Source organism: Lineus longissimus, chromosome 2 (genome assembly GCF_910592395.1).
Source record: "Lineus longissimus chromosome 2, tnLinLong1.2, whole genome shotgun sequence".
Lineage (NCBI taxonomy): Eukaryota > Metazoa > Nemertea > Pilidiophora > Heteronemertea > Lineidae > Lineus > Lineus longissimus.
The window spans coordinates 17,085,396-17,112,951 of record NC_088309.1 but is presented as its reverse complement, the minus strand read 5'-3'; the positions used below and the strand labels follow the sequence as shown (position 1 = coordinate 17,112,951).

The window sequence follows — 27,556 nt, the reverse complement described above, 5'->3', positions numbered from 1 at the left end:
AAGAGGAAAGTCAAGAGAACGCCAAAGCAACAGAAACCAAAGCTGAAAACCAAGTGTAAGATACTCCGTAGGGTGAGAAAAGTATTAAAGAAAATTGTCAGCAAAATCAGACGTGTCACTCGTCGTCCAAACAAGCGACCAAGGAGAAATAAGAAAAAACCCAAGAGAGTTTCAAGACCAAAGAAAGTGAAGAAGGCTAAAAAGAAAGTGGCAAAAATCTTGAAGAAAATGATTAAGAAATATATTCGCAGAAAGAAAACGCTGATCAAGGTTCTAAGAAAAGTAAAGAAAGGAAAGAGGAAACCACTTCGGAGAAGGATCAAAGTATGCACCAAAATCATCAAGCAAGTCAAAGTCATTCGGCGAGTTGTAATCAAGAAAACTAGTGTGCATCGCATCCGAAAATGTGTCAAGAAAATCGTACGCAAGGCACGTAAGCAGTACAAGAAGCTAAAGAGGAAAGTCAAGAGAACGCCAAAGAAAAAGAAACCAAAGCTGAAAACCAAGTGTAGGATATTCCATAGGGTGAGAAAAGTATTAAAGGAAATTGTCAGCAAAATCAGACGTGTCACTCGTCGTCCAAACAAGCGACCAAGGAGAAATAAGAAAAAACCCAAGAGAGTTTCAAGACCAAAGAAAGTGAAGAAGGCTAAAAAGAAAGTGGCGAAAATCTTGAAGAAAATGATTAAGAAATATATTCGCAGAAAGAAAACGCTGATCAAGGTTCTAAGAAAAGTAAAGAAAGGAAAGAGAAAACCACTTCGGAGAAGGATCAAAGTATGCACCAAAATCATCAAGCAAGTCAAAGTCATTCGGCGAGTTGTAATCAAGAAAACTAGTGTGCATCGCATCCGAAAATGTGTCAAGAAAATCGTACGCAAGGCACGTAAGCAGTACAAGAAGCTAAAGAGGAAAGTCAAGAGAACGCCAAAGAAAAAGAAACCAAAGCTGAAAACCAAGTGTAGGATATTCCATAGGGTGAGAAAAGTATTAAAGGAAATTGTCAGCAAAATCAGACGTGTCACTCGTCGTCCAAACAAGCGACCAAGGAGAAATAAGAAAAAACCCAAGAGAGTTTCAAGACCAAAGAAAGTGAAGAAGGCTAAAAAGAAAGTGGCGAAAATCTTGAAGAAAATGATTAAGAAATATATTCGCAGAAAGAAAACGCTGATCAAGGTTCTAAGAAAAGTAAAGAAAGGAAAGAGAAAACCACTTCGGAGAAGGATCAAAGTATGCACCAAAATCATCAAGCAAGTCAAAGTCATTCGGCAAGTTGTAATCAAGAAAACTAGTGTGCATCGCATCCGAAAATGTGTCAAGAAAATCGTACGCAAGGCACGTAAGCAGTACAAGAAGCTAAAGAAGAAAGTCAAGAGAACGCCAAAGCAAAAGAAACCAAAGCTGAAAACCAAGTGTAAGATACTCCGTAGGGTGAGAAAAGTATTAAAGAAAATTGTCAGCAAAATCAGACGTGTCACTCGTCGTCCAAACAAGCGACCAAGGAGAAATAAGAAAAAACCCAAGAGAGTTTCAAGACCAAAGAAAGTGAAGAAGGCTAAAAAGAAAGTGGCGAAAATCTTGAAGAAAATGATTAAGAAATATATTCGCAGAAAGAAAACGCTGATCAAGGTTCTAAGAAAAGTAAAGAAAGGAAAGAGGAAACCACTTCGGAGAAGGATCATAGTATGCACCAAAATCATCAAGCAAGTCAAAGTCATTCGGCGAGTTGTAATCAAGAAAACTAGTGTGCATCGCATCCGAAAATGTGTCAAGAAAATCGTACGCAAGGCACGTAAGCAGTACAAGAAGCTAAAGAGGAAAGTCAAGAGAACGCCAAAGCAACAGAAACCAAAGCTGAAAACCAAGTGTAAGATACTCCGTAGGGTGAGAAAAGTATTAAAGAAAATTGTCAGCAATATCAGACGTGTCACTCGTCGTCCAAACAAGCGACCAAGGAGAAATAAGAAAAAACCCAAGAGAGTTTCAAGACCAAAGAAAGTGAAGAAGGCTAAAAAGAAAGTGGCGAAAATCTTGAAGAAAATGATTAAGAAATATATTCGCAGAAAGAAAACGCTGATCAAGGTTCTAAGAAAAATAAAAAAAGGAAAGAGGAAACCACTTCGGAGAAGGATCAAAGTATGCACCAAAATCATCAAGCAAGTCAAAGTCATTCGGCGAGTTGTAATCAAGAAAACTAGTGTGCATCGCATCCGAAAATGTGTCAAGAAAATCGTACGCAAGGCACGTAAGCAGTACAAGAAGCTAAAGAGGAAAGTCAAGAGAACGCCAAAGCAAAAGAAACCAAAGCTGAAAACCAAGTGTAAGATACTCCGTAGGGTGAGAAAAGTATTAAAGAAAATTGTCAGCAAAATCAGACGTGACACTCGTCGTCCAAACAAGCGACCAAGGAGAAATAAGAAAAAACCCAAGAGAGTTTCAAGACCAAAGAAAGTGAAGAAGGCTAAAAAGAAAGTGGCGAAAATCTTGAAGAAAATGATTAAGAAATATATTCGCAGAAAGAAAACGCTGATCAAGGTTCTAAGAAAAGTAAAGAAAGGAAAGAGGAAACCACTTCGGAGAAGGATCAAAGTATGCACCAAAATCATCAAGCAAGTGAAAGTCATTCGGCGAGTTGTAATCAAGAAAACTAGTGTGCATCGCATCCGAAAATGTGTCAAGAAAATCGTACGCAAGGCACGTAAGCAGTACAAGAAGCTAAAGAGGAAAGTCAAGAGAACGCCAAAGAAAAAGAAACCAAAGCTGAAAACCAAGTGTAGGATATTCCGTAGGGTGAGAAAAGTAGTAAAGAAAATTGTCAGCAAAATCAGACGTGTCACTCGTCGTCCAAACAAGCGACCAAGGAGAAATAAGAAAAAACCCAAGAGAGTTTCAAGACCAAAGAAAGTGAAGAAGGCTAAAAAGAAAGTGGCGAAAATCTTGAAGAAAATGATTAAGAAATATATTCGCAGAAAGAAAACGCTGATCAAGGTTCTAAGAAAAGTAAAGAAAGGAAAGAGGAAACCACTTCGGAGAAGGATCAAAGTATGCACCAAAATCATCAAGCAAGTGAAAGTCATTCGGCGAGTTGTAATCAAGAAAACTAGTGTGCATCGCATCCGAAAATGTGTCAAGAAAATCGTACGCAAGGCACGTAAGCAGTACAAGAAGCTAAAGAGGAAAGTCAAGAGAACGCCAAAGAAAAAGAAACCAAAGCTGAAAACCAAGTGTAGGATATTCCGCAGGGTGAGAAAAGTATTAAAGGAAATTGTCAGCAAAATCAGACGTGTCACTCGTCGTCCAAACAAGCGACCAAGGAGAAATAAGAAAAAACCCAAGAGAGTTTCAAGACCAAAGAAAGTGAAGAAGGCTAAAAAGAAAGTGGCGAAAATCTTGAAGAAAATGATTAAGAAATATATTCGCAGAAAGAAAACGCTGATCAAGGTTCTAAGAAAAGTAAAAAAAGGAAAGAGGAAACCACTTCGGAGAAGGATCAAAGTATGCACAAAAATCATCAAGCAAGTCAAAGTCATTCGGCGAGTTGTAATGAAGAAAACTAGTGTGCATCGCATCCGAAAATGTGTCAAGAAAGTCGTACGCAAGGCACGTAAGCAGTACAAGAAGCTAAAGAGGAAAGTCAAGAGAACGCCAAAGCAAAAGAAACCAAAGCTGAAAACCAAGTGTAAGATACTCCGTAGGGTGAGAAAAGTATTAAAGAAAATTGTCAGCAAAATCAGACGTGTCACTCGTCGTCCAAACAAGCGACCAAGGAGAAATAAGAAAAAACCCAAGAGAGTTTCAAGACCAAAGAAAGTGAAGAAGGTTAAACGAAAAGTGGTAAATTGCCTGAAGAGAATTATTAAGAAGTATGTTCAGAGAAAGAAAAAATTGATCAAGACTCTAAAAAAGGCCAAAAAAACGCAGAGGAAAATTCTACGTAAAAAGATCAAAATATTCACCACTGTCATCTGGCAAGTTGTCATTATAGAGCATACAATAATCAAGAGTACTAGAGTGCATAGAATTATGAACTATACACAACACATTGTAAGGAAGACATCAAGGAAGTACAAGAGGCTAAAGAGGAAAATCAAGAAACTGCCGGAGAGAAAGAGGCCAAAGCTGAAAACCAAGTGTACGATAATCCGTAGGGTGAGAAAAGTAGTAAAGAAAATTGTCAGCAAAATCAGACGTGTCACTCGTCGTCCAAACAAGCGACCAAGGAGAAATAAGAAAAAACCCAAGAGAGTTTCAAGACCAAAGAAAGTGAAGAAGGCTAAAAAGAAAGTGGCGAAAATCTTGAAGAAAATGATTAAGAAATATATTCGCAGAAAGAAAACGCTGATCAAGGTTCTAAGAAAAGTAAAGAAAGGAAAGAGAAAACCACTTCGGCGAAGGATCAAAGTATGCACCAAAATCATCAAGCAAGTCAAAGTCATTCGGCAAGTTGTAATCAAGAAAACTAGTGTGCATCGCATCCGAAAATGTGTCAAGAAAATCGTACGCAAGGCACGTAAGCAGTACAAGAAGCTAAAGAGGAAAGTCAAGAGAACGCCAAAGCAAAAGAAACCAAAGCTGAAAACCAAGTGTAAGATACTCCGTAGGGTGAGAAAAGTATTAAAGAAAATTGTCAGCAATATCAGACGTGTCACTCGTCGTCCAAACAAGCGACCAAGGAGAAACAAGAAAAAACCCAAGAGAGTTTCAAGACCAAAGAAAGTGAAGAAGGCTAAAAAGAAAGTGGCGAAAATCTTGAAGAAAATGATTAAGAAATATATTCGCAGAAAGAAAACGCTGATCAAGGTTCTAAGAAAAGTAAAAAAAGGAAAGAGGAAACCACTTCGGAGAAGGATCAAAGTATGCACCAAAATCATCAAGCAAGTCAAAGTCATTCGGCGAGTTGTAATCAAGAAAACTAGTGTGCATCGCATCCGAAAATGTGTCAAGAAAATCGTACGCAAGGCACGTAAGCAGTACAAGAAGCTAAAGAGGAAAGTCAAGAGAACGCCAAAGCAAAAGAAACCAAAGCTGAAAACCAAGTGTAAGATACTCCGTAGGGTGAGAAAAGTATTAAAGAAAATTGTCAGCAAAATCAGACGTGTCACTCGTCGTCCAAACAAGCGACCAAGGAGAAATAAGAAAAAACCCAAGAGAGTTTCAAGACCAAAGAAAGTGAAGAAGGCTAAAAAGAAAGTGGCGAAAATCTTGAAGAAAATGATTAAGAAATATATTCGCAGAAAGAAAACGCTGATCAAGGTTCTAAGAAAAATAAAAAAAGGAAAGAGGAAACCACTTCGGAGAAGGATCATAGTATGCACCAAAATCATCAAGCAAGTCAAAGTCATTCGGCGAGTTGTAATCAAGAAAACTAGTGTGCATCGCATCCGAAAATGTGTCAAGAAAATCGTACGCAAGGCACGTAAGCAGTACAAGAAGCTAAAGAGGAAAGTCAAGAGAACGCCAAAGCAAAAGAAACCAAAGCTGAAAACCAAGTGTAAGATACTCCGTAGGGTGAGAAAAGTATTAAAGAAAATTGTCAGCAAAATCAGACGTGTCACTCGTCGTCCAAACAAGCGACCAAGGAGAAATAAGAAAAAACCCAAGAGAGTTTCAAGACCAAAGAAAGTGAAGAAGGCTAAAAAGAAAGTGGCGAAAATCTTGAAGAAAATGATTAAGAAATATATTCGCAGAAAGAAAACGCTGATCAAGGTTCTAAGAAAAGTAATGAAAGGAAAGAGGAAACCACTTCGGAGAAGGATCATAGTATGCACCAAAATCATCAAGCAGGTCAAAGTCATTCGGCGAGTTGTAATCAAGAAAACTAGTGCGCATCGCATCCGAAAATGTGTCAAGAAAATCGTACGCAAGGCATGTAAGCAGTACAAGAAGCTAAAGAGGAAAGTCAAGAGAACGCCAAAGCAAAAGAAACCAAAGCTGAAAACCAAGTGTAAGATACTCCGTAGGGTGAGAAAAGTATTAAAGAAAATTGTCAGCAAAATCAGACGTGTCACTCGTCGTCCAAACAAGCGACCAAGGAGAAATAAGAAAAAACCCAAGAGAGTTTCGAGACCAGAAAAATTGAAGAAGCTTAAACGAAAAGTTATAAATTTCCTGAAGAGAATTATTAGGAAGTATGTTGAGGGAAAGAAAAAATTGATCATGACTCTAAGAAAGGCAAAAAAATCGCAGAGGAAAATTCTACGTAAAAAGATCCAAATATTTACCACTGTCATCTGGCAAATTGTCATTATAGAGCATACAATAATCAAGAGTACTAGAGTGCATAGAATTATGAACTATACACAACACATTGTAAGGAAGACATCAAGGAAGTACAAGAGGCTAAAGAGGAAAATCAAGAAACTGCCAGTGGGAAAGAGGCCAAAGCTGAAAACCAAGTGTAGGATAATCCGTAGGATGAGAAAAGTAGTAAAGAAAATTGTCAGCAAAATCAGACGTGTCACTCGTCGTCCAAACAAGCGACCAAGGAGAAATAAGAAAAAACCCAAGATAGTTTTAAGGCCAAAGAAAGTGAAGAAGACAAAAAGGAAAGTGGTGAAAATCTTGAAGGATATTATTAAGAAATATATTCGCAGAAAATTAGTAAAGAAAATTGTCAGCAAAATCAGACGTGTCACTCGTCGTCCAAACAAGCGACCAAGGAGAAACAAGAAAAAACCCAAAAGAGGTTCAAGACCAAAGAAAGTGAAGAAGGCTAAAAGGAAAGTGGTGAAAATCTTGAAGAATATTATTAAGAAATATATTCGCAGAAAGCGAAAGCTGGTCAAGATTCTAAAAAAGGCAACGAAACCAAAGAGGAAACCACTTCGGAGTAGGATCAAAGTATGCTCCAAAATCATCAAGCAAGTCAAAGTCATTCGGCGAGTTGTAATAAAGAAAACTAGTCTACGTGGCATCAGAAAATATGTCACGATTACTGTACGTAAGATACACAAAATTAAACAGGAATTAAAGATGCAACTTAGAAAGAACCCGAAGAAGAAGAATCCTGTGACAATGCGCAGGTATAAGAGGTATTGTAAGGTGAACAAAATAATCAAAACTATTTACCACAGCGTCATCCATATTTATAGGAAGAGAAACAAGCCAAGAAGAAAACAGAAAAAAGGGAAAAAGACAAAAGTGTGGAAATCAAAAGTGACTAGACCAAAGCCAAAATCGAATACATTGAAACTGGTTGAGCGTGGTGTTATAAGATTTTGCAAGAAATTCCTAAAACGGTACCAAAAGAAGATAACTTTGCTGAACAAGAGACGAAGAAGAATACCAAAAAGAAAGAAAAGGAGATTACAGGTGATAAGAAGAAAACTCAAGACGATTTCATATATTAGAAAACAGGTTAAATATGTTTCAGCAACACTTGTAAAGATCAGTTCTGTTCACAGTATGAGGATGGTTGTGAAGAAAACTATTAAAAGGACAATTGAAAATACTCGGAACTTGAAAAAGAAGCTTAGGAAAACCACTAAAAAGAATAAACCAAAGCTGAAAAGGCGCATTAGCAGGCTGACTCGTGTGAGCAGAGTTCTTGGTATGATCCTTCGCCGAATTACAACCATTTACCAACGAGTGAAGACAAGAAAGAGAAAAGGAAGCAAGCCTAAACTTTCTGCTATCAAGAGAAAGATTATTGTGGTTATTCGGAAGAATGTTCGAGTAATTGTCAGGGGTCTAAAGAAGATTCAGACATTGATAAAGAAATCTCCAGCTCAAAAGTTGAATAACCTTCGGCAGAAATCTTTATATCAGCTGGAATTGAGAAGATTGAAATGGATTCGAAGAGTCATATTAAAAAGGAAGACTATTTATTCTATGAGGCAATTTGTGAAGCGGCTTCTCAGTAAATGTAGGCGAAGAATCAAAAAGATCAGAAGCCGAATCCAGAAAGTTCCAAAGAAGAAACGTCCGTACTATGTTGCAAGGCTTTTTTCATACCAGAGGCGGAAAACAAGAATCTTGAAAATCAAATACATTCTTGATGATGTACGATCTCGACCTGTCTCTGCATACGAAAAAGTGCTCATTCGGACAGTCACTGGTCAGTACCTAAAGGAAGTCCGAGTTGACTCTGGAAAACAAGTAAGAAAACTCCAGAAAAAGGTTAATGAGGAAAAAGGGAAAAATTTAAATGAGATCGAAAGGTTTACCTTTGAGATTCAGTTCTATATGGATGTTATTCACTATGTCGATTATCTAAAGTTGATTATTGACTCGTGTAAATCCTTCGGGAAAGTCCAGAACGACCTTCAGAGACAGGTTCAAATAATTAACAAGGAAATATCGACATTAATGAAAACAATGGACAGGAAATTTGTCATAAATCGATCTAAGTTGATTAATAAGCTGGCGCTTTTGCGCCGTGAAAAGATTTTGGTAGTAACTCTTGTAAAGAAATTGAAGATAGCCGAATCAACACGTCGTAACAGTAAACGCAACGTACTATCTCTCAGAGACACTCTACTGCGATTCATCAAGCGGCTTCATAAGAGGGAGATACTGATATTGCATCGCGTTAAGAAAGCCTTGAAACGCGTCAAGGCAGTCAAGAAGGTGAAAAATATGAGACGGAGGGTACGGTATTACAGGTACGGAGTCCGATTCGTCCGTAAGATCAAGATGATACTGGTAAAAACACGATCTGTCAGACGTTTTGACAACAAGTTGAGACGAAAGGCCAGAAGGCTGATTCGAAAGGCCCGTGTCCAGAGAAGGAGGAAGAGACGTAGCCGATACGCCATCACCAGGCACAGGATGAGGCTGGTAAGGCGCATCCGCCGGAAAATTCGTGTTGATCTGATTATCAGAAGGATCTTGCGGCAGCTTCGGAGGTTCAAGCGCACCACTGCTAAACAGACATATGTCAATAGGCGAAGCAAAACTAGGTCATTCCGACCAAACTCTAAGATTTCACGGACCCTGAAGAAGTTAGTTCGACGGAAGAAGAGAATCGCGCGTAACATCAATCGTCTGTTCGGGAGATTGGGTCGTCGTACGAGGAGACGTCTGTTAAGGAGATATGCACTGTTGAAAAAGATTATCACCAGAGGTAAGTAATTCTGTAACAAATGTTTATATCGGGTGGTTTAAAAAAACGCGCCGAAATTTAAGGGTTGATACCAGTAACTATATGTAATAAGTTATCTATCCTGCCTATGGCAAAGAGGTTTGGTGAATTGTTTGGTGATTTTGTTTTACTTTATTCTAAATTTTGCTAGATAATTTTAGTTATGGTATATTTGAAAAGTTGTGTCAAATTATGCTGTGTCTAAGTATCAAAACAATTCTCTCAATTAGAAAGTCTTACCCCAAAATTCAGAGCGCTGTATCTCAAAAGCCTCCCAACCTATCCCAATAAGAATTAACGCATTTCTTAATCCACATTTCTCCGACAGTGTGTGAAAATTCCATTTTGATATGATCATGGGTGTTCAAGTGATGCCGAATAAAAGAAATGCCAGTCAAAATGTTAAAATCGTTGTTTGAGAGTCATACCTTGGCAAATTACACTAAGTGATCAATTCGCCCACCGTCCTATTGTCATACTACCCTAAGCATCTTCTTCCATGCACCAACTGATGGGACTATGACTTCACCTGACAAAAAGGAACAGAAAACGATTCAGGTCCTCCATGACACTTTTAAATGATTGGCAGGTGTAACTTGGGACACCTGCCAGGCAAAAGCCACACAACAGTTTGAACCTTTATTAAGCTACTTTGTTTTTCCATTTTTTCTCAGTTAAAATCTTGTTTTTTAGTGAACTGTTTGCAGGCTGTGTTTTTTATTAACAAACATATTGATGCCTTATTTTTACACCCTTTTTAAATCGCAGGTATCAGGACTATCCTTAAGCCCCGGAAGAAGAGACCAAAGTCGGGAAGAAGCAGAGTTGGAAGAAAATCTAAGCGCTGTGCAGGTGACACCCTCGAATTCGATTTCCAATCTAGTGTCCATATGACTGTGTTTTATTTACTTTCATAATCGAAGGCAAAACCAAAGTCGAGAGTACGATTTTTTATGTGACAGCTTTCAGTATTCCACAAGTTTGATTTCTGCTGTCTCCTGAGTTAACACACAAATTTATTACTATCTTCACGTCAAGTGATGTACATAAAATCAAATAATTCTGCTTAACTATCCACTTCCTACAGTGCCACCTTGTGTTCTACAGTGCCAAGGAAAGGACATCAGATGATTTTTTCGACTGTATCAAAATATCTCGACCGATAAACTTATTATTTCGAAATATCTCGATCGATTCACTTATGACCTCGATCGATGGGGATAATATCTCGGGCAATCGAGATAATGAGAGAGGTTAAGATTTTGATCCGAGAACGAGAACGAGGTGGGTTTCTACTCTGGTTGACGTCATCAAGTCAAACTGATTGTTTTGTATTATTGTTTCTAGGCACACAAGGCATTATAAGCACACTGTTTCATTTCATTTCTGACAACAGGCAATACGGTATCTATCGTCAAAATACCACCTCGTTTTCGTTCTCGGATCGAAAATCTTAACCTCCTTACTCTAACGCCCGAGGTAAACAAGTCGAATGCCTGAGATAATTTTCTTGATAAACCGATGTCGATCAAGATCGATCGAGTTAATTCAGGACATTTTTTTAGACTGCGAAAGAAGAACGATCGAGAGGTTATGAGTAGCAAATGACAGGAGGTAAAATATCGGTACTGCTAAAGTAGTGCCCAAACTGTGCAGACGATTTTAATGACGTGTCTCTAATCTATTTTTGCAGACCTTCTGAAAGCAATGAAGCATTGCCGTAAGTATACCTCCTCAGATGTGTTCAACCGAAAAAGCTTGTAAGGGTTGGGGGGGGGGGGGGGGGGGGGGTGAACGGTCTAAAGGAACGATAAATTGTGATAAAACGGATGTTTTTTGTAGTGTGAGCTGGTATGAAATAGATCGAGTTAGATGGGTCAACATTTTTATCCAGTCATTTAGATGTAAATGAGATAATCTCCAAACTAATGATATTTACCGCATGAATACGATCAGCCAGTGAACTAGGGAGTTGTAACTCATCGGTTCCATGCATATTGTGGTAATGTGTTCAGAGTGGCTGCATTCTTAAAAATAAGGGTTTTTGAGGTTTTGAAAAACATTTAAGGATTTTTCGGCCAACACATTTTTTATATATGCAGCCGTAGTGGTTTTTCAGAGAAAGTTTTTAGCTTGTGAAAACCCACAAAAACATATTCATTTCCCTAAAACAAATCCAGGGGTGCATATTTGTGTTGGCTGAAAACCCTGAAAGGTGTTTAAAACCTCAAAGCTCCTTATTTTAAGAGAGTACCAGGGTGATAGAAATACCGCGTACACTGCAGCACATGCTTCCGCTTGGTCTTTATCATGAAAAATCGCAATCATGATTAGGTCAACGATTTGGTCAATGGGGAACTTGTCATAAATGGCTTCTTTCTGTTTATGGCAAATACTATTCTTTCTTCAGACTGCTGTCATCGATGCTGTAAGTACTTAGTATTGAAAGACTCTGGGAGTATAATGACGCCGAGTACGGTTTACCGAATTAGCCAAACACATCTTCAATGAACAAGTCGAAAGCAATTTACATTAAAATTTAAGTTTCGGTCGATTATATAAGCTTACTTCGACAATACAGACACGGGCAAGTTTCCTTCAACGCAATGAAATCACCTGAAATGAAATAAAATTAAGCATAACTATTTCATAATGATGGATTTTCTCTTTTTTTAGGTTTCAACAATCGTAAGTAACTTATCCAAAATGTATGGACCTTTTCGAAGAAGTTTGTTTGGGCGCTGACTAATCATGCGTTTCGCCTGGAAAAAAGGGTCACCGTGGCTTATGGCATTGTCCGAAGTAGGCGCAGGTCGTCTGACGTGTTCTGACGGTGCGCATTTAATTTGTTAATAATATGGCTATGATTCGTCTTCTTCGAAAAGGCCTATTCAAAATGTGCTATGGTCCTCGATTACACTTTCAAAGAACCGTAAATCTTCGATAGCTTTTTGTATTATCATAGTACATTGCAGTTGCCTATAACTCCATTTACATGTAGCACACGCTACCCAATCCCATTAGCACCATGGTTACTATAAATACATCATCTGATCATGGTGGGTAATTTCGCTCAATGGAAAGCAGAAAATGCAAGCCTTAATTCCAGGACTGTATTACCTTCTATCAGTCGAAATAGGCACTGCAATTCATAGGAATATAACGTTTACATTCGTCAAGACAGCATACAGTGCCACAATGGAGGGACGTAGATTTTTGTTCAAAATTCTTTAAATTGGTATACACGTTCTTTAGCTTGCTATACACGTTCGAACTAAAAAAGCTTATTTTTTTTCTCTTTTATATACCCAGGCTGCTGCAAGAAAAGTAAGTATATCAATGGTTCAGAATAGATGTGCATTTTTTTCGGCTTTTGTTCACATAAACACCCTGTTAATATACAAACAGAGTCGTTTTCGCAAGTTGTGCAAATTACAAAGTTCTCGACGTCAGCGTTCACAGAAGTGTCTAAATATTTATGACTTTATGATATAAATACTCCCATGTCCGGACGAGGTTCGTACCACCAGTCTGAGGTGCCACCGGTGTGTGGTGCCACAAAACAAAATTTGACTGCATCTGCACCATCTATGGTGCCTTAGACCGGCGCTGGCCCTACAAGTAAATGTCAGCTCATTTCGTCAGCCTCGGCGGACTAATGGCGCCTTCGCTCTCGCTCTTTGAAGCGGCTGTTATAAAACGCGGAAATCCGCGGAATCCGCGCGTACCTGGTTCCGCTGGCTACCGTCAGATGTAGTGGTAGTCGTTCACACGCTCTCTGCACGGTCACTGCACGCAGCACGAATTTAGAGAACTAAATCGTTCCGTAATAACTGTATTTCATTACATTATTTTGAGGGAAGGTAAGTACTATAAACAGACACTGTGGACTGAAATACAGACAGGACTGTTATTCTATTAATCACATATACATTGTACAACGGGTTTTTGATATTTTTTTACCAAGGATGAATCGTCGCCTGAAGATGGCTAAAGATGGCTAAATTAGCCCCACTGCTGCTGCCTATAGTCCCCACCGCATTTTTGTATATTCATTAAATAAAATACCACCATGCGAATGGTTAATTGACAAGGACATTTAAATAAGCCTGGTTATCATTTCATGTCGGATTAAACGTAAACTGAATCACACACTACGCTGGGCGATCTTCGGTCCGAGTAGCTAGACCTACCATCGAGAGTCTAAGAATGTTCCAGAAGGGTGCCTGCCAATGGCTAATATTCATAAAATACGAGGAAAAGTTTTTACTTTAAACTTCATGTATACAATACATTTACACTAGCCATCTCTGTAGAACAATGTAGTAAAAAGCATATTAGCACATGATATAATTACAGTTGGCTGGCATTGATTATTGTATGTTGGAGCTCTCGGCCTAGCGATTGATCGAAACACAGTTATCATTACATCTGACTACCACTACATCTGACGGTGGCCAGCTGAACCAGGTACGCGCGGATTCCGCGGATTTCCGCGGAATCCGCGTTTTATAACAGCCGCCTTGAAGTGCCTTTGTTGACTTATGGCATGTACATGTATTCGGTTCTTGAAACCGCCGGAAACTGCTTCTCGATACAAGTAATTTAGGAATGAATAAACGTATCCGCCCAATATAATTTTTACCGGGTCTTGCGAAATCTATGTTTGTTGGCGTTTGATACATAAGAGAACTCTGCTTTTCAGAGCATTCCTGTCCACCGGGATATTACCTGACCAAGAGCAGGGGAAAAAACCGCTGCGTAAAACGTAAGTTTGCATTGGGTGAGGTCAAGCAGTAATGGTAATGGTATAGTTTACTTTTACTATTACTACAAGTTTTATCCACCTCTCAAAAAGTAAAGTTAACCAGACGTTAACTACAAGTAAACTCAACTTTTACACTTTGATAAAGTAAAAGGTAAAGTAAAAGTGGTCAAATAAAGGTGAAACAGATACAGATTCTGAAATTATTTTTCAGGCTGCAAACGTCCTTACAAACGTTATTTTTACAAAGGAAAGTGGTACTGTAGGCGACGTAAGTAAACTCCACACACTTTTTTCCCCACTTTGATTTTTTGTTGATTTTTTAAAATCCACTAAAATATTTGTATTCATACTAAATGACGGACCGGTGTGAAGGTAAAGTTAGTCCTCCTTGGAGAAGTTGCCCTGTTACATTCTATTGTTTTTAGAATGATTTCTCCATATGCCAAATCTAGGCAATTTTTCATTTCCACCAGAACTACATGTACATTTTGACTTTATGAGATAGACTGTAACAAAATGGCACCATGAAATGAATATGCGTATATATATCAGTGTGTAATAAACATAATGTATATCTTCAGCCTGCCAACTTGGTTACAAGCGTTATGGACCTAACTGCCGTCGAGGTACGTTTCTTCAGGAATTGATGTAGTTAGCTTATGACATGTGTATTCAGTTCCTGGACATTTGAATGAAATATCCAAGTAACGGCATATAGGTGTACCTCATTTGCGAAGTTTGCCATCGATAGAGGTCGTTTATAGTTAAGAGGAATCAGCACCATCCGCAACTGGTATCCGATCATTGACTTTCTTTTAAAAAAAAAAAAGCTTACAAATTTGATTGTATGAAACTCAACTCAGGATTTTGGCGGGGGGGGGGGCGAGTTGGTCTCAAATAATTTCATTACAATTATAACTATTTGACGATGATGATGATGATATGACTTTCATCCATTTCAGTGAGCTGTCCAAGAGGCTACAAAATCCAAATTCGAATGAAGAAAGTGTTCTGCGTCAAGAAACGTACGTAGTCAGTTATTTTCCTTCGAAATCGTCGCATACAGCAGCGATTATAATCACGGGTCGCAGCTACAAAAATTGCTTATTTTCACAGCACTTTAGTGTTGCCATATTGATACGTGCAGGTGTGTATGAGGCCGGCTGATTCTGGTATCTAAAACATTATTTGGCCTTGCTGTTGCCTGGATGCCAATCGACCCCCGTGGATGCTATTTCTCGGGGTCGATATCATTAATATTTGCCCTGATAACCCTTTGCTAAGACCTATAGACTCTTCATCAAGATGTTCAAATCTGATGTTTTCCTTTTAGTGGTGGTGGTGGTGGTGGTGGTGGTGGTGGGGGGGGGGGGGGGATCATTCATTTTCAATTATATATGATTCATGCATTCATTCATTCCACTTATTTGTTTGCAGGTTGTCCTAAGGGCTTCTTCAGGGTCAAAGGCAAGGGAACATGCATCAAGATATGTAAGTAACCTCTGAGTTAATTTCACTGAAGTGTGTAGTTCTCTTCATCAATATATGATATCTATTTGTCAATGTGATCTCTGGCTCAGACGAATAATAAACCCCAAGTACTATGAATTTTTTTTCCGTATCTGATATGCTCACTTTATCATATAGTTGTTTATTCAACTCGAATAACATTACAAGATTGGTCTATGGCCAATTAGGCATTAGTAGCCCTAACTACAAATAAAACACATTTTTATAAGTGGCGATAGATTTGGGTACAGAGAAATACCGAAAAGAAACACGAAGTACGTGTAATTGGTATTGCCGATGAATGACTGACTATAGGTACATATCTTAAGTAACCTTTAGTTCTTGTAGTCATTGTGATATGCTTTCTGTTCTCCACTTAATGCCTGACACAGTTACCTTTAACTTGTCTACGCACTGCACATAAATGTCCACCTGTAAGACCAGACACGCCCTTGAATTTTAAATTGTTATTTTCTCTCGTTTGTTTTCCAATAAAAGCAAATGTGAACAAAAATGTGTTGATTCATTTTAGCATGCCCAAAAGGTTACAAGCGAGTCAAGAACAAATGTGTGGGTGAGTAGTTCTTAATTTTACAAGCGAAATGCCTGGCTGATGACGGGTATATAATCATGATTTCTCATTTGACTTTCGTCATTTTTTACTCTTTGCACATTTTGTTCCAGAAGTGACACACGAAAATACCTTTTGACGGAATTCGAGTACAGAATAGAGGATAGAATGATTATTTTATTCGAATTATGAGGCCCCAGGGGCAAGTTACGAATAAAAAAACCTAAATGAGCATAATTCAGACTCTCTGCTGCGCCAAATAATGAAATAACTGAAACAATTTCTTTCCCAGCCAAGAAGTGCAAACTCGGATACACGAAATTGATCACAAAGAAGGGACCCGTCTGCGTGAGGAAAGGTAAATTAAACTCAACAATACAGATATAAAATCCTGTCCGTTGCTCAAATGAAAACTACTAAGTTTACGTCTAAGTAATTTTGCCAAATTATTGACAAAAGCCCTTCATCGCAAAAAGAATCACCTTGTTATGTCCATCAAAAACTAAGTACGAAAACACAAATGAGAAAATACCCAGTTATGCGACGACACTCAGTCATAAAAAAACTTTGAAAAAAAATCAAAACCCCTTAAGCCAATAAGCGATGAAGCTGTACTTAACACCGGAGTGGGGACCGAGGATGCCTTCTGGCCGAGTTAGCTGAAAAACTGAATGTGATAGGACAGACCACTCGGTTTAGAGTTATTTCTGTCTACGTAATTCGGACTTAAGAAACCGTTAGCCCAAATGTGTTTTTTCAAAGGACGTGCATTTTTAAAGGGACAACTTGGCCGTGGGATTTACCTAGCTAGGAGGATAATGCCTCTGCTTGACACCATGCGCCGCCACGAGTAGTATCAAACTGATGCTGACCTCTGATAATGTTTTTCGCCAGTGTTGTGAGGCAGTATTGGACATGGTATGTGAATTTCAGGCAGGCCTATCGTTACACCCCGTTCTTGTGCATTGTTTATTGCAAATTAATGATTTTTCAATGATCCTGTTTGGAGAAGTTGCGGTCCTGCTGGAAGCTGTTTTTGTATGGAAAACAAACATATCTTTTGCCTAAGTTGGCCCTTTAATGTGACCCAACGACATAACCTTATCCTTTTTGTGTTTTAGTATGCGCTCGAGGTTACAAGTTGGACAAAATGGGAAACTGCGCTTGTAAGTTATTATTTGGAGATACTCTTTAGGCAGGAACCGAGCGAGGTGGGCCAGATTAAGTTACATAATGGGGGTCTCTGCAAACATACAGTGCATCGAAACTATTCACGTTCGTACGCGAAATATATTTATCACTGAGTCAAACACAACCAATCCCTAATGTGCATTATAAGCCTCCCGAAGACGATCATTTTGACCCCCTAGTTCATGACTATACTCCCCCTCTAAATCAGGATGAACCCAAAAACAATAGCCGACGTGTGTCGACCGCAGCAAGCAATTCAAATTGCTGGTAACAAGACCACTTTGCGAAAATTATCTTAACCCTCCGCAGACAAAATTTGCATAAAAGGTTTAAATGCGGCGTCTACATGTGATATACCTTAGTATATCGTTAAAGTTATGAATCCATTATATTTCGATGACTGCCAACATTCTCTTCGTCTTTTTTTCCAGTCTATAAATGCCCACGAGGATACTCAAGGAAGAAGGGCAGAAAGAACAGTTATTGCATTAAAAAGAGTAAGTCACAGTAAACTGAAATTGTTGGTATCTGACAAAATTGAATTGCTGTTAAGCTTGGTATCATTGAGATAATGGTGGTTCATTTTTTAGGCCAGGTTTGAAGAAATTATTATGATAGCGAGGATTAGCACCATTCTGACTGCCACTTTGACTGAACTCCGAGAGCGAATGGTGTATTCCTGTTTCGCCTATTCCTGTTCCGCCTATTCCTGTTCCGCCTATTCCTGTTTCGCCTAATTCCTGTTTCGCCTAATTCCTGTTTCGCCTATTCCTGTTTCGCCTAATTCCTGTTTCGCCTATTCCTGTTTCGCCTATTCAAATGTATTGCTAACCTCCCCACAGACGTAGGAATATGAACCGTCCCTTACTATAGTGTTAAAGGCTATCATTAAGAATAAAGTCTGAAATAATGGATTTAGCGAGATTTCAATAATTTTAGTATTATTCGGAATAACTTTGGAAAATTATACATAGCTTACATAGGCTCATGTTTTAGCTTATTTTAAAAGGCAAGATATAAAATAGTAAGAAAGTTTTACCCTATCATTAGATTTGAGAAAGGTTTCCTGTTTTTATAAAATAAACGACTGCTTTACTCTACTTAATCTATTAGTTTTTACTGTGTGTCAGTATGGTCCTATGGTCCTATGGTCAAATAAGTCCCGGACTGTCCCCGCTTTCAAGGTGACTCTTTCAAAACGGTCATGGCATGGTTTGTTAACAAAGTTGATGGCATTTGATTAGTCAAATAGTCATCACATCGTTAACATCATCCAATTGTCCCCTCACATTTTCCCCATAAAATGGACATGCATCCCTAAGGTTCCCCGTGGGATAGTCGATTTATTGTAGGGGTACTGGAAAGTAGGCGAAACAGGAAGTAGGCGAAACAGGAATAGGCGAAACAGGAAATAGGCCAAACAGGAAATAGGCCAAAAAGGAATAGGTGAAACAGGAATAGGCGGAACAGGAATGGGCGAAACAGGCATAAACCGAGCGAATAGCGGCGATCAATGGACAACCGCGATTTAAATGATTTGATGGATGGTTTCCACTCCTGGAAAACCATCGCACGTTGAAAAAAGACTCAGTGTCTTTAATCTATTTTGCTCTTATATCATGAATATTGAAGTCGTATTCCTATTCGTAAGAAATCGGCACGAATAGGAACACGACTTCGATATTCGCGGTTTATGCAGGCAATCGATTTAAGACGCTAAATCCTTTCTCGCATTATGATAGTGTTTCATCAATGGCTAGCGTCCATCAAATAATTCAAATCACAAGTATCCATAGGTGGCTACTATTCGCTCTCGGAGTTTCAGTTGGAGTGGGAGTCGGAATTGTGCTAATCCTTGCTATTGATCTAGAGTATATCATATATATATAGCCACTGGGCGTGACCGAAATTATTGATATACTCTTCTTTTCTTGACTTCCAGCGTGCAAGGTTGGATATCGGAAATACACGACCAAACAGGGGAAGATTCTCTGTGTGAAAATATGTAAGTTAAAATATTTGCTTTCTGTTTTCTCACTTGAATATCATGAATCATGATTGTATACATCGGGTTATTCAGAAAAAAAACCTTTTTGAAAGTTCTACAGGACGTGGACGGACAAAACCATTCCAAAGTTTATACACATCTCTCATGACGTGTTGTACATTTACATATCTCGCGTTAATTTCAGCTCTTTGGTTACGTGACTAGTTTTAAATGAGGACCTTTGTAGGACGCATCGAAAATCACAGTATCAGTGATTTACCATTTTTGTAACATACATACAAATATACATTTTTATGACTGTCGAATTCTTTTTGAGTACTAAACACTGTTATCAATGGACAATTTTGGAATGATGACGTCATTACAGCGATAACCAATCAGAGGTTAGCAATAATATTGAGTCATAAACGCCTTTTTTGTAACCAATAACTTCTTATGAAAAAGACCATTAAAAATAAATCAAGATAAACACTGTGCGTCGATAAAGTTATTGATATGGCATGCCTGCTTTTGTATAAAAAATATGGACATTTTTGGCACGTCTTACAAGTTCATGGCTTTGTGAAACGTACAACAGCCACCGCGCTGAAATTTATATCATTCATATTTGTATTTATATTAATTAATCTTAGGTGTGCACAAATTTTAAATGCTTTCTGCGCGTTCATCTATCTACCTATTACGAACGGCGTTCCCCTTTTTAAGTTTATAAATTGCACATTAATTTTTTCAGCTTGTCCTGTCGGCCACAAGGTTGTCAAGGGACGATGTAAATGTAAGTGGACTGTGCATCATCACAGTTGTTTTATTCACGCAAAACACCAATGAGCACATTGTGAGGAAATTGCAAACACGTTCTGTACTAATTTCTCCGCATATCATATCGGTTCCGAACAATACACCCATTATTTTTGAGTAGTCCGAATTTGCGTCAATGTCACCGTGAATCCTCATTCAGGATTTATCTCGCAAATACCATACGCTTAGAAAAAGCAAGACATTTAATATGCGTTAAGAATTGCGAAGTGATATCGTCTGTCGGTCCGGCGGGATTATCTCGGTATCATAATAAATGTATGTCACAATCACACCGATTAAATTCACTTTAATAACTCGGTCCTGCTTGTTGTTTACAGTCGTAAAGTGCCCTCACGGAAAGACGCCACTGAGGGTTTGGAAGCGAGTGTACTGTGTAAAGAAAAGTGAGTAGAAAACAATCCAGTCAAGTGTCGTGTACATGCTGCAGTGCATGACACTTAGCCTACCACTCTGTTTCTGGCCGAAGTTTTGTAACCCATAGGCCTCTTTACCCTTTTGAGGCTTTCGTGCGACATCACAGTGTTAGTAGGGAGGTTGAGATGAATGACTTATCACGGATTCGTATACGCATACGGATCGCAATGTACAGAAATTAGTCCTTCTGCAACAGAGTATTATCCGTATACGTATAAGGATCCGTGAGAAGTCGCTGTTCTCATGCTCCCTTTCGATGATGCCAGGACTGATTTAATAAAACTTCCTCAGAACTGTCCGTGAACCTTTCTGCCAGGTCAAAGCATTTCTTGAAGTCTACGAAGTTGTGGCTGACCGGTTTTGTCAAGTTGCCTGACTTCCTGCACAGCAACCTGAGGTTGATCTGCTGTCGGTGTGGATTTACCCTCGCGGAGTCTGGCTTGGTCCTCAGACAGAATGGCATTGGCTTCAAGTTGCAAACGTTTCAGGATCTTCAATGGGATCTTAACGAGACGGCTTACAATGTACCATTCTTATTATCCTGTAGTTGTTGCACTTCTGCAGGTTCCCTTCTTTTATGGTAGCAGCACAAAAGTTGGTGTTCACAATTCTTAAAAATCTCGCGGGGGGGACGCCACCGTTTTGTCACTTTCACAGGCGTTGTGATCAGCTACGAAATCAATCCAACGACGACTGTGACTACAGTGGCGCTGCCCAATGAAAACTACATGTAATAAATTTTGCATCACTGGTACCAGTACTAGATTAAAATCATCATTTTATGGTTTGATTTCAATCAGAATTTGGTGATTTGCATATATTTGTTCTTCGTTTTCAGCATGTCCGAATGGTCGTCTGCTCAACAAACAAAACAAATGCGTCAGTAAGTATATAAATGTGGATACTAGAATTAGACTGCATATTGTATATTCAAGGTGTAGGGGTGACTGCAAAACAACCTCCGTCATATGGTTAATGCATAAGACTTGTTGTATTGCCAGCGACCCCTTCAAGTACCACCTCCGAATTCCTCGGCTATCAGGCAAGTCAGTGCGTATATCCATCACGTAAAGGAAAAGATAAAAACATGGCAAAATTAGGCATTATTGGTCTAAGAGAGATATTGAGTTGTCAACATGGGCTGAGTGTACCCAACATTACCCTCACTCATTACCCTTTAAATTATGTACTTTACCCTTAAAATGATGTGATAGTATGACACATCTCAGTAGCTTCAGAATTGATTGAGGTATAGACTTCATAACCCGTCACTACTTCAAGTTTGTTTTTTTAGAAAGACTAATCTAAAGATTAGTTACTCAATATGAAAGAAACATAAGTTAAATCACCTTATCTGATGTTTCTTTACTCAAAGTATACAATTACCAGACAACTCTAAAACGACGTAAGAAGTTCATACGATTTATACGATAATATCCTTCAGGAAAAACACTTTATGAGAAACAATTTTTCCCCCACGTGCCTGCCCACGTCACTACAGGTGACAGCCGCATTAGTTTTAAAAGCAACTGACATATTCATCTGTGGTTTCTTACAAATATTGGTAACTATATTCAGGAAGGGCGCAGATTCCAACCAGTCGGATTTCATTCAACCGCCTGCGAATGCTGGTCGATTTAGACGACATTGGAACTAAAAAAATCAATTGAGACAATTTTGAAAAACATTTTGTATGATATATCTGATCATCTCTGAGCAAGGCCTGGAAACGTGGGTACTTTCAAGTTCGACGATTTCCGGCGAGTAAAAAAAGGATGATTTTACACTCAGATAGCTGGAATTTGCGAAGCGACCATGCATACTTGAATTAAAAATAAAAGATTACTCGTACATTATATCTGTTGTTATAGCTGTTGTCTAACTTTAATATTTTGCCGTAACCTATTGATGTTCTGACCATCCAGTTGCAATTTGTTCCAGAATGCCCCGTTGGATATTGGCCTGTTGCGAAGAGAGGCAAGAAGCGTTGTGCCTGTGAGTAAAGTAGCTTTATTTTCTCTTGTATGTTCTAACCCGGACAGGATCGTAACTTTACACATGCCTGCAATATTTTAAGCAGTTTATTTCAACTTAAAGGTGTTGAAAGTACCTTCCCTTTGAACTACGGCGGGAAGTCATCGTTTTGTCACTCTCACAGGCGTTGTGGTCAGCTAGGAGATAAATCCAACGGCTACTGTGAAAGCCACAAAGTTTCCAGCATTTGCTGCAGAATCCGCTGTAGTGATGTAATGGAAACTAAGCTAGTAAATGGGGATGATGGGTTCACTGACTTGGGTCGATTTCCATCTAAGAAAAAAATCTACTGAATAACATGCACTTTGCATTTAACTGAGAGTTTGAAACTTTCTTCTTATGCTCCTTTGCCATATTTACATCATCCAAGTCACTCTGGGATGCTGAAGTGCGTTTAGTAGGTTTGAGTTGAAAAATCACTCATGCCGAACCTTTTAAGTTTAACGTAATAACAATAGTTTATTTAAACAACAGATCGCGGATGTCCACGCCTTTACTACAGAGTAGGAAAAGGAAACAATAAACAGTGTATTAAAATGCCAAGTAAGTTTTTCCAATCCTCAATAAGTGCTTTTTGCTTCTGGTCCAGTCGTTAAAAACTACTGGGAAAAAGTGGCATTGTTTTTATGTCTGAGCAGATCGTGACGCAAGTTGGTATCATAGCGAGGAAACGAGGAAATAATTGTTGGACAAAAATCGTTACGTGACACGAGTCGGTATCTTAACGGGGAAATGAGGCAGTAATCCTGGCACAAGTTAGTTTCGTGACGAGGCAGTGAGTCAATAGTCCTTCATGCCAATCCACCGTCGTTGTGCGTATATCCATCCTTCACCCTTCATAGGAGGAGACTTTAGGACTGATATTCACCGCCGATAAGTCGGCATGATAGTCCTTATGTCTAAGCAGATCATGGAGCAAGTTGGTTTCATATGGTGGACATTCGCCCCAAAAAGGAAAGCAGTTACAACATGATAGGCCATAGTATATGTATTTTGTCTACAAAACAAACGTCAGCACTAGTATTGTAATCCATTTTATGAAATTGCCTATACCTAAAAATCAATTGTTTACAGGATGTTACTATCCCTTCGTCAGAAAGAAAATGAAAGGCAGATGGCTGTGCGTCAAATTCAGTAAGTCGCATTCATTTCTCGGCAGTCATTTAAATGTCTAATCTTTTTAAAATTGAATTTCAAACTAACATGTAACTACATCATTATTGAGGGTCCTGTTGTGTGGTCGTATCTTTTTGAGGATTCTGTTTGTACAACCTTTCAATGAGCTGTTGCTTGTTTCAAATCCTCCAGAGTGCATGAGAACTCAAAAAATTGGAAAACCTACATGACAAGCAGATGCAGTCAGAAATGGTCGGAAAAGAAGGAGTGTCAGAATTTGCATGACAAGTATACAATACATTGTACTTGTGCCACCGTTTGCCAAAATCTGACAGATATGTTGATTGTTTCAGGATGTCCTCGATTCTACAGCATGAGGAAGAGTAGGAAGGGTAGACCTTACTGCGTCAGAGTCAGTGAGTATGCAACAATGTAGTTGTCTCCTATTGGAGGAAAACCTGTCCAAATGTTGACTCTTAAACTCCTTTATTTTCGTTTTTTAAATGTTCTGCATACGGAAACTAGACATAGCAAATTGTGTGGAAAGCATTTGGTGCTTTTGTTGGGGATACCTATCAGATTTTCTATTTTCTCTCCTATCAGTCATGCAACAATGTAGTTGTCTCCTATTGGAGGAAAACCTATCCAAATGTTGACTCTTAAACTCCTCTATTTTTGTTCTTTTTAACGTTCTGCTTATGGAAACAAGACATAGCAAATTGTGTGGAAAGACTTTGGTGCCTTTCGGGGATACCTATCAGATTTTTTTATTTTCTGTCCTGTCAGTCGTGTTAACCACCTTTTTCCATCGTTTCAGCGTGTCCGCTTGGCTATCGCTTTAACTCCAAGAGGGGATGCCTGTGTAAGTATACCTTTTCTTTTTAATTTTTTTTTCTTTTTAAAAACCTGTGTAAGTATACTACGCAGAAGAAATATTGTCTAATTTATGAACCTTTAGATCAGTGCAGGGGTGTTACTACCGTTCGAACCTTCGCCATTTTGTTTGCTGGAATTTACTGAAAGGAAACGATGGAAGCACCTATCCTTATTGTGTTCAAACAGACGTGAGGAAGATTCGCCTCGACGATATTTAAGTATTATGTTCTTCATGTTAGAAATTTCTTATTGCATCACGTGTTGCTTTATTTTTCAGTCAGAAAATGTCCAAATCGAATGGCAACCGTCAAAGTCGGAAAGCGATATCATTGCGTATCAAGTAAGTTTTAAAAAAAAGACGTTTAACGGTTTTTAATGACATATTTCGGACACCTCTGTGTGTTTTCCGTCATTTCGAAGAGCAGCATATAGGTACCATTTAACCAAGGCTGGACATTAAGAAACTTGCCAGTTTTATTCATTGTCTGAATGGCGCTCGCCCTGCGAAATTGATGCAAAAATCATTAATAATCTATGTTGTGCCGCTTTTATTATGTCGGTTACGAGGCCGGTAAAATATGTTTGTGATACTAGTACTCATCTGTTGATTAAACATGTGCATGTACGTGTATATACTTATGTCATCGTATCCGTTATTCTTTTTCAGAATGTGCTTGTGGATATCGCAGGAGGCCCAATTCCATGAAATGTGTTTGTAAGTAACAAACTTCACCACTTTCATACCTGGTTACACTCGCATGCTAAAATTTGAGCGTGCGTCCACATCTTTGCATGATCATTATTGTAAAAATGAGACAAATGTCCTTATGATTGGAACTTCCGGAACAGATATTTTCGTTTAAGGAATTGATGCCGAACTTGAGGTGTTGGTTGTCTCACCAAATCCGCGAGGATGCTAAAATGTGGACAAAAAGCGAGGGGTAACCGAGGTTTTGGCCAAAATATTAGCTCCACCCAAGCGGTTTTGGTGAGACAATCAATACCGACAGTGAGGTATCTGTTTCTCAAATTAGATAACGAATAATGTGGTTTAAGGATGCTTTTTGACTGCTTCCATATTTTGCACCAACTCAAGCAGTAACCGCTTAATTCAAAACGAGGTGCCGTATAGCGCATTTACACGGTGAACTGCGGTTCATTTTAAATTTAGGTGTTGTAGAATTTCATATCACACTCGATTTGGCCGATGAGGGCAGGATTGACCGCAGGTATAACGCAGGATTACTGTGATTCATATTTTGATGATTGGTTTATTTTGTTTTCCAAGGGTACGGCTGTCCAAGAGGGTTTAATATGTTCAAGAAAAAGAAGACAAGATACTGCGTGAAAGTCCGTAAGTATAGGTTTAAAGGGCTTCAATCACCTGGAAAAGCCAGTATTTCGCGATGATCGTCGCCATGCCTGAACTCTGAAGACGAAAGGAGGTACGGTAATACAGCGCTGCGCACAGCTACCGACTGAACTTAACTGTCCCTGCAGACCAGTTTTCATGCCATCATTGCGAGTCATGGCTTAACGACTGTAAAAAGCGATTTTCAAATAATCTTTGTGGCGTATCGAACAAATTAAAACTTAATGAATTCATTAAGTTCCATTTTGTATGAAATTATATCATATTTTGTACAGAATCCACTCATTCCGCTCATTCCGCTAATTCTACATGGCCGGCTTAAACTGCATCCACTTCTTCCTCGGTCTTCACATAGAGGGACGAAGGGCTGATACTGAGAAACGTGGATTTGCTATGAAAATAGACAACGCCTGGGCTCAGGGTTAACTAGTTGTATCTGCATTTTTATCAAAATTGATTTTATTAACGTAAATTCTATAAAAAGACTATAGTTATGGACTTGTAATATGCTTACACATGTTCAATTAAATATGTTATTTGGGTGCAACCTGGTCCGTTTCTGTAGATAGGTTAATTCTTTTGTTTCCAAAAAGGGTTGTCATAAGTCGTTAATCCGCCATATACAAAACTTTTCCAACTAGGCAGAATGTAACAGGATGAGAGTATCCTTTTTTGCAGAATGTAGGAGAGGTTACAAGAGAGTCAAACGCAAAGGGAGTTACCTGTGTGTACAGATTGGTAAGGATGACCTTTCAATCATGGTGTTTACAATGGGTGGCGGATTTTCACGCTCACCATACTGCTAACGAGAAATTCAGGCAATTTTCTTCAACATTTAAGTTGATACAAATATATATGATGAGGACAGACACTCATCTTGCGACTGATTCAAAAATTTCAATCAGAATTTTTGTAGACAATGCTCGTCAGACAGAACTGAGGACAACTGTGAAATGTAGTAGTTTGTTGGACGGATTCGGAATTGAGAAAAGGTTCGCGTGAGTGTTAAGGCGATTTTGTTATTATTTCAGTGTGCAGGTGGGGATACCGTGTAAAAGGCAGCAAATGTGTTCGTACGTATGAATAAGGTTGTTCGATTTAATCGTTGCGTTTGTAAAAATATATAATGAAATATACGCACTTAAGGACAAGGCTCGGCTGCAGCGCCACTCAATAGCGCGCCGTTCTATATCGTGCCAAATCCGAATTCTCGCAAAAAAGTTGACACTAATCCGGCTGCAGCCACAAAATGCACGAATTCCGGGACAGCCGATTATGGTATTTGTTGTGGAGGAATCCACGATATACTTTTCCTGGTGTAAGATATAAATAAAATATTGTTAATATTGATTGTAAATATGATATATTTTACAGTCTACAAGTGCCGCAAAGGCTCCACTATGAACAAGGACAGGAGGGGGCGGCTCTATTGCAAGAAGAAGAGTAAGTCGTCAGGTCATAATGAATGAAATTAATTATTAACTTTAGTTATCGAGTCAAAACTTCTTATGTGCTGAGTAGATCACAAACAAATAGGGCTCAACAGTCAAAGCGAAAATTGTAGAAAAGATTGAGAAGTTTCTAATCTTCACCAATATCGTGATATTATACGGAAGAAATTTGATTTTGGTGCTCGTAATGAAACAGTAGACTGTATAATTCCGCTGACGGGCGTTGTAAGACGTCAGTTTCGCCGAGATTCCACCCAACGTAGGACATCATAGTTAGAATTCAATACATGAAGAAATGACTTGCTCAAGTCATAGCTATTGAAAGATAGCTGCTCACAAATGGAA

At 38.8% G+C, this 27,556-nt stretch overlaps 1 protein-coding gene across 1 annotated transcript in view; it reads left to right on the top strand.

The window, feature by feature from the left end:
* Positions 1 to 1,370: 1,370 nt before the first annotated feature.
* Positions 1,371 to 27,556, top strand: part of LOC135482686 (uncharacterized) — a 36,538-nt gene continuing 10,352 nt past the window's right edge. Inside the window, exons 1-30 of the mRNA XM_064762943.1 lie at positions 1,371 to 9,064; positions 9,851 to 9,934; positions 10,776 to 10,802; positions 11,493 to 11,510; positions 11,759 to 11,770; positions 12,395 to 12,409; positions 13,788 to 13,850; positions 14,062 to 14,118; positions 14,432 to 14,476; positions 14,813 to 14,875; positions 15,288 to 15,341; positions 15,892 to 15,933; positions 16,223 to 16,288; positions 17,052 to 17,096; positions 17,553 to 17,618; positions 19,064 to 19,126; positions 19,863 to 19,904; positions 20,266 to 20,331; positions 21,201 to 21,245; positions 22,304 to 22,357; positions 22,871 to 22,939; positions 23,471 to 23,530; positions 23,866 to 23,928; positions 24,330 to 24,374; positions 24,666 to 24,728; positions 25,056 to 25,103; positions 25,677 to 25,742; positions 26,439 to 26,498; positions 26,792 to 26,833; positions 27,135 to 27,203. Coding sequence (XP_064619013.1) covers positions 1,588 to 9,064; positions 9,851 to 9,934; positions 10,776 to 10,802; positions 11,493 to 11,510; positions 11,759 to 11,770; positions 12,395 to 12,409; positions 13,788 to 13,850; positions 14,062 to 14,118; positions 14,432 to 14,476; positions 14,813 to 14,875; positions 15,288 to 15,341; positions 15,892 to 15,933; positions 16,223 to 16,288; positions 17,052 to 17,096; positions 17,553 to 17,618; positions 19,064 to 19,126; positions 19,863 to 19,904; positions 20,266 to 20,331; positions 21,201 to 21,245; positions 22,304 to 22,357; positions 22,871 to 22,939; positions 23,471 to 23,530; positions 23,866 to 23,928; positions 24,330 to 24,374; positions 24,666 to 24,728; positions 25,056 to 25,103; positions 25,677 to 25,742; positions 26,439 to 26,498; positions 26,792 to 26,833; positions 27,135 to 27,203 — 8,989 coding nt within the window. The 5' untranslated portion in view covers positions 1,371 to 1,587. The remainder of the gene's footprint in view (positions 9,065 to 9,850; positions 9,935 to 10,775; positions 10,803 to 11,492; positions 11,511 to 11,758; positions 11,771 to 12,394; positions 12,410 to 13,787; positions 13,851 to 14,061; positions 14,119 to 14,431; positions 14,477 to 14,812; positions 14,876 to 15,287; positions 15,342 to 15,891; positions 15,934 to 16,222; positions 16,289 to 17,051; positions 17,097 to 17,552; positions 17,619 to 19,063; positions 19,127 to 19,862; positions 19,905 to 20,265; positions 20,332 to 21,200; positions 21,246 to 22,303; positions 22,358 to 22,870; positions 22,940 to 23,470; positions 23,531 to 23,865; positions 23,929 to 24,329; positions 24,375 to 24,665; positions 24,729 to 25,055; positions 25,104 to 25,676; positions 25,743 to 26,438; positions 26,499 to 26,791; positions 26,834 to 27,134; positions 27,204 to 27,556) is intronic.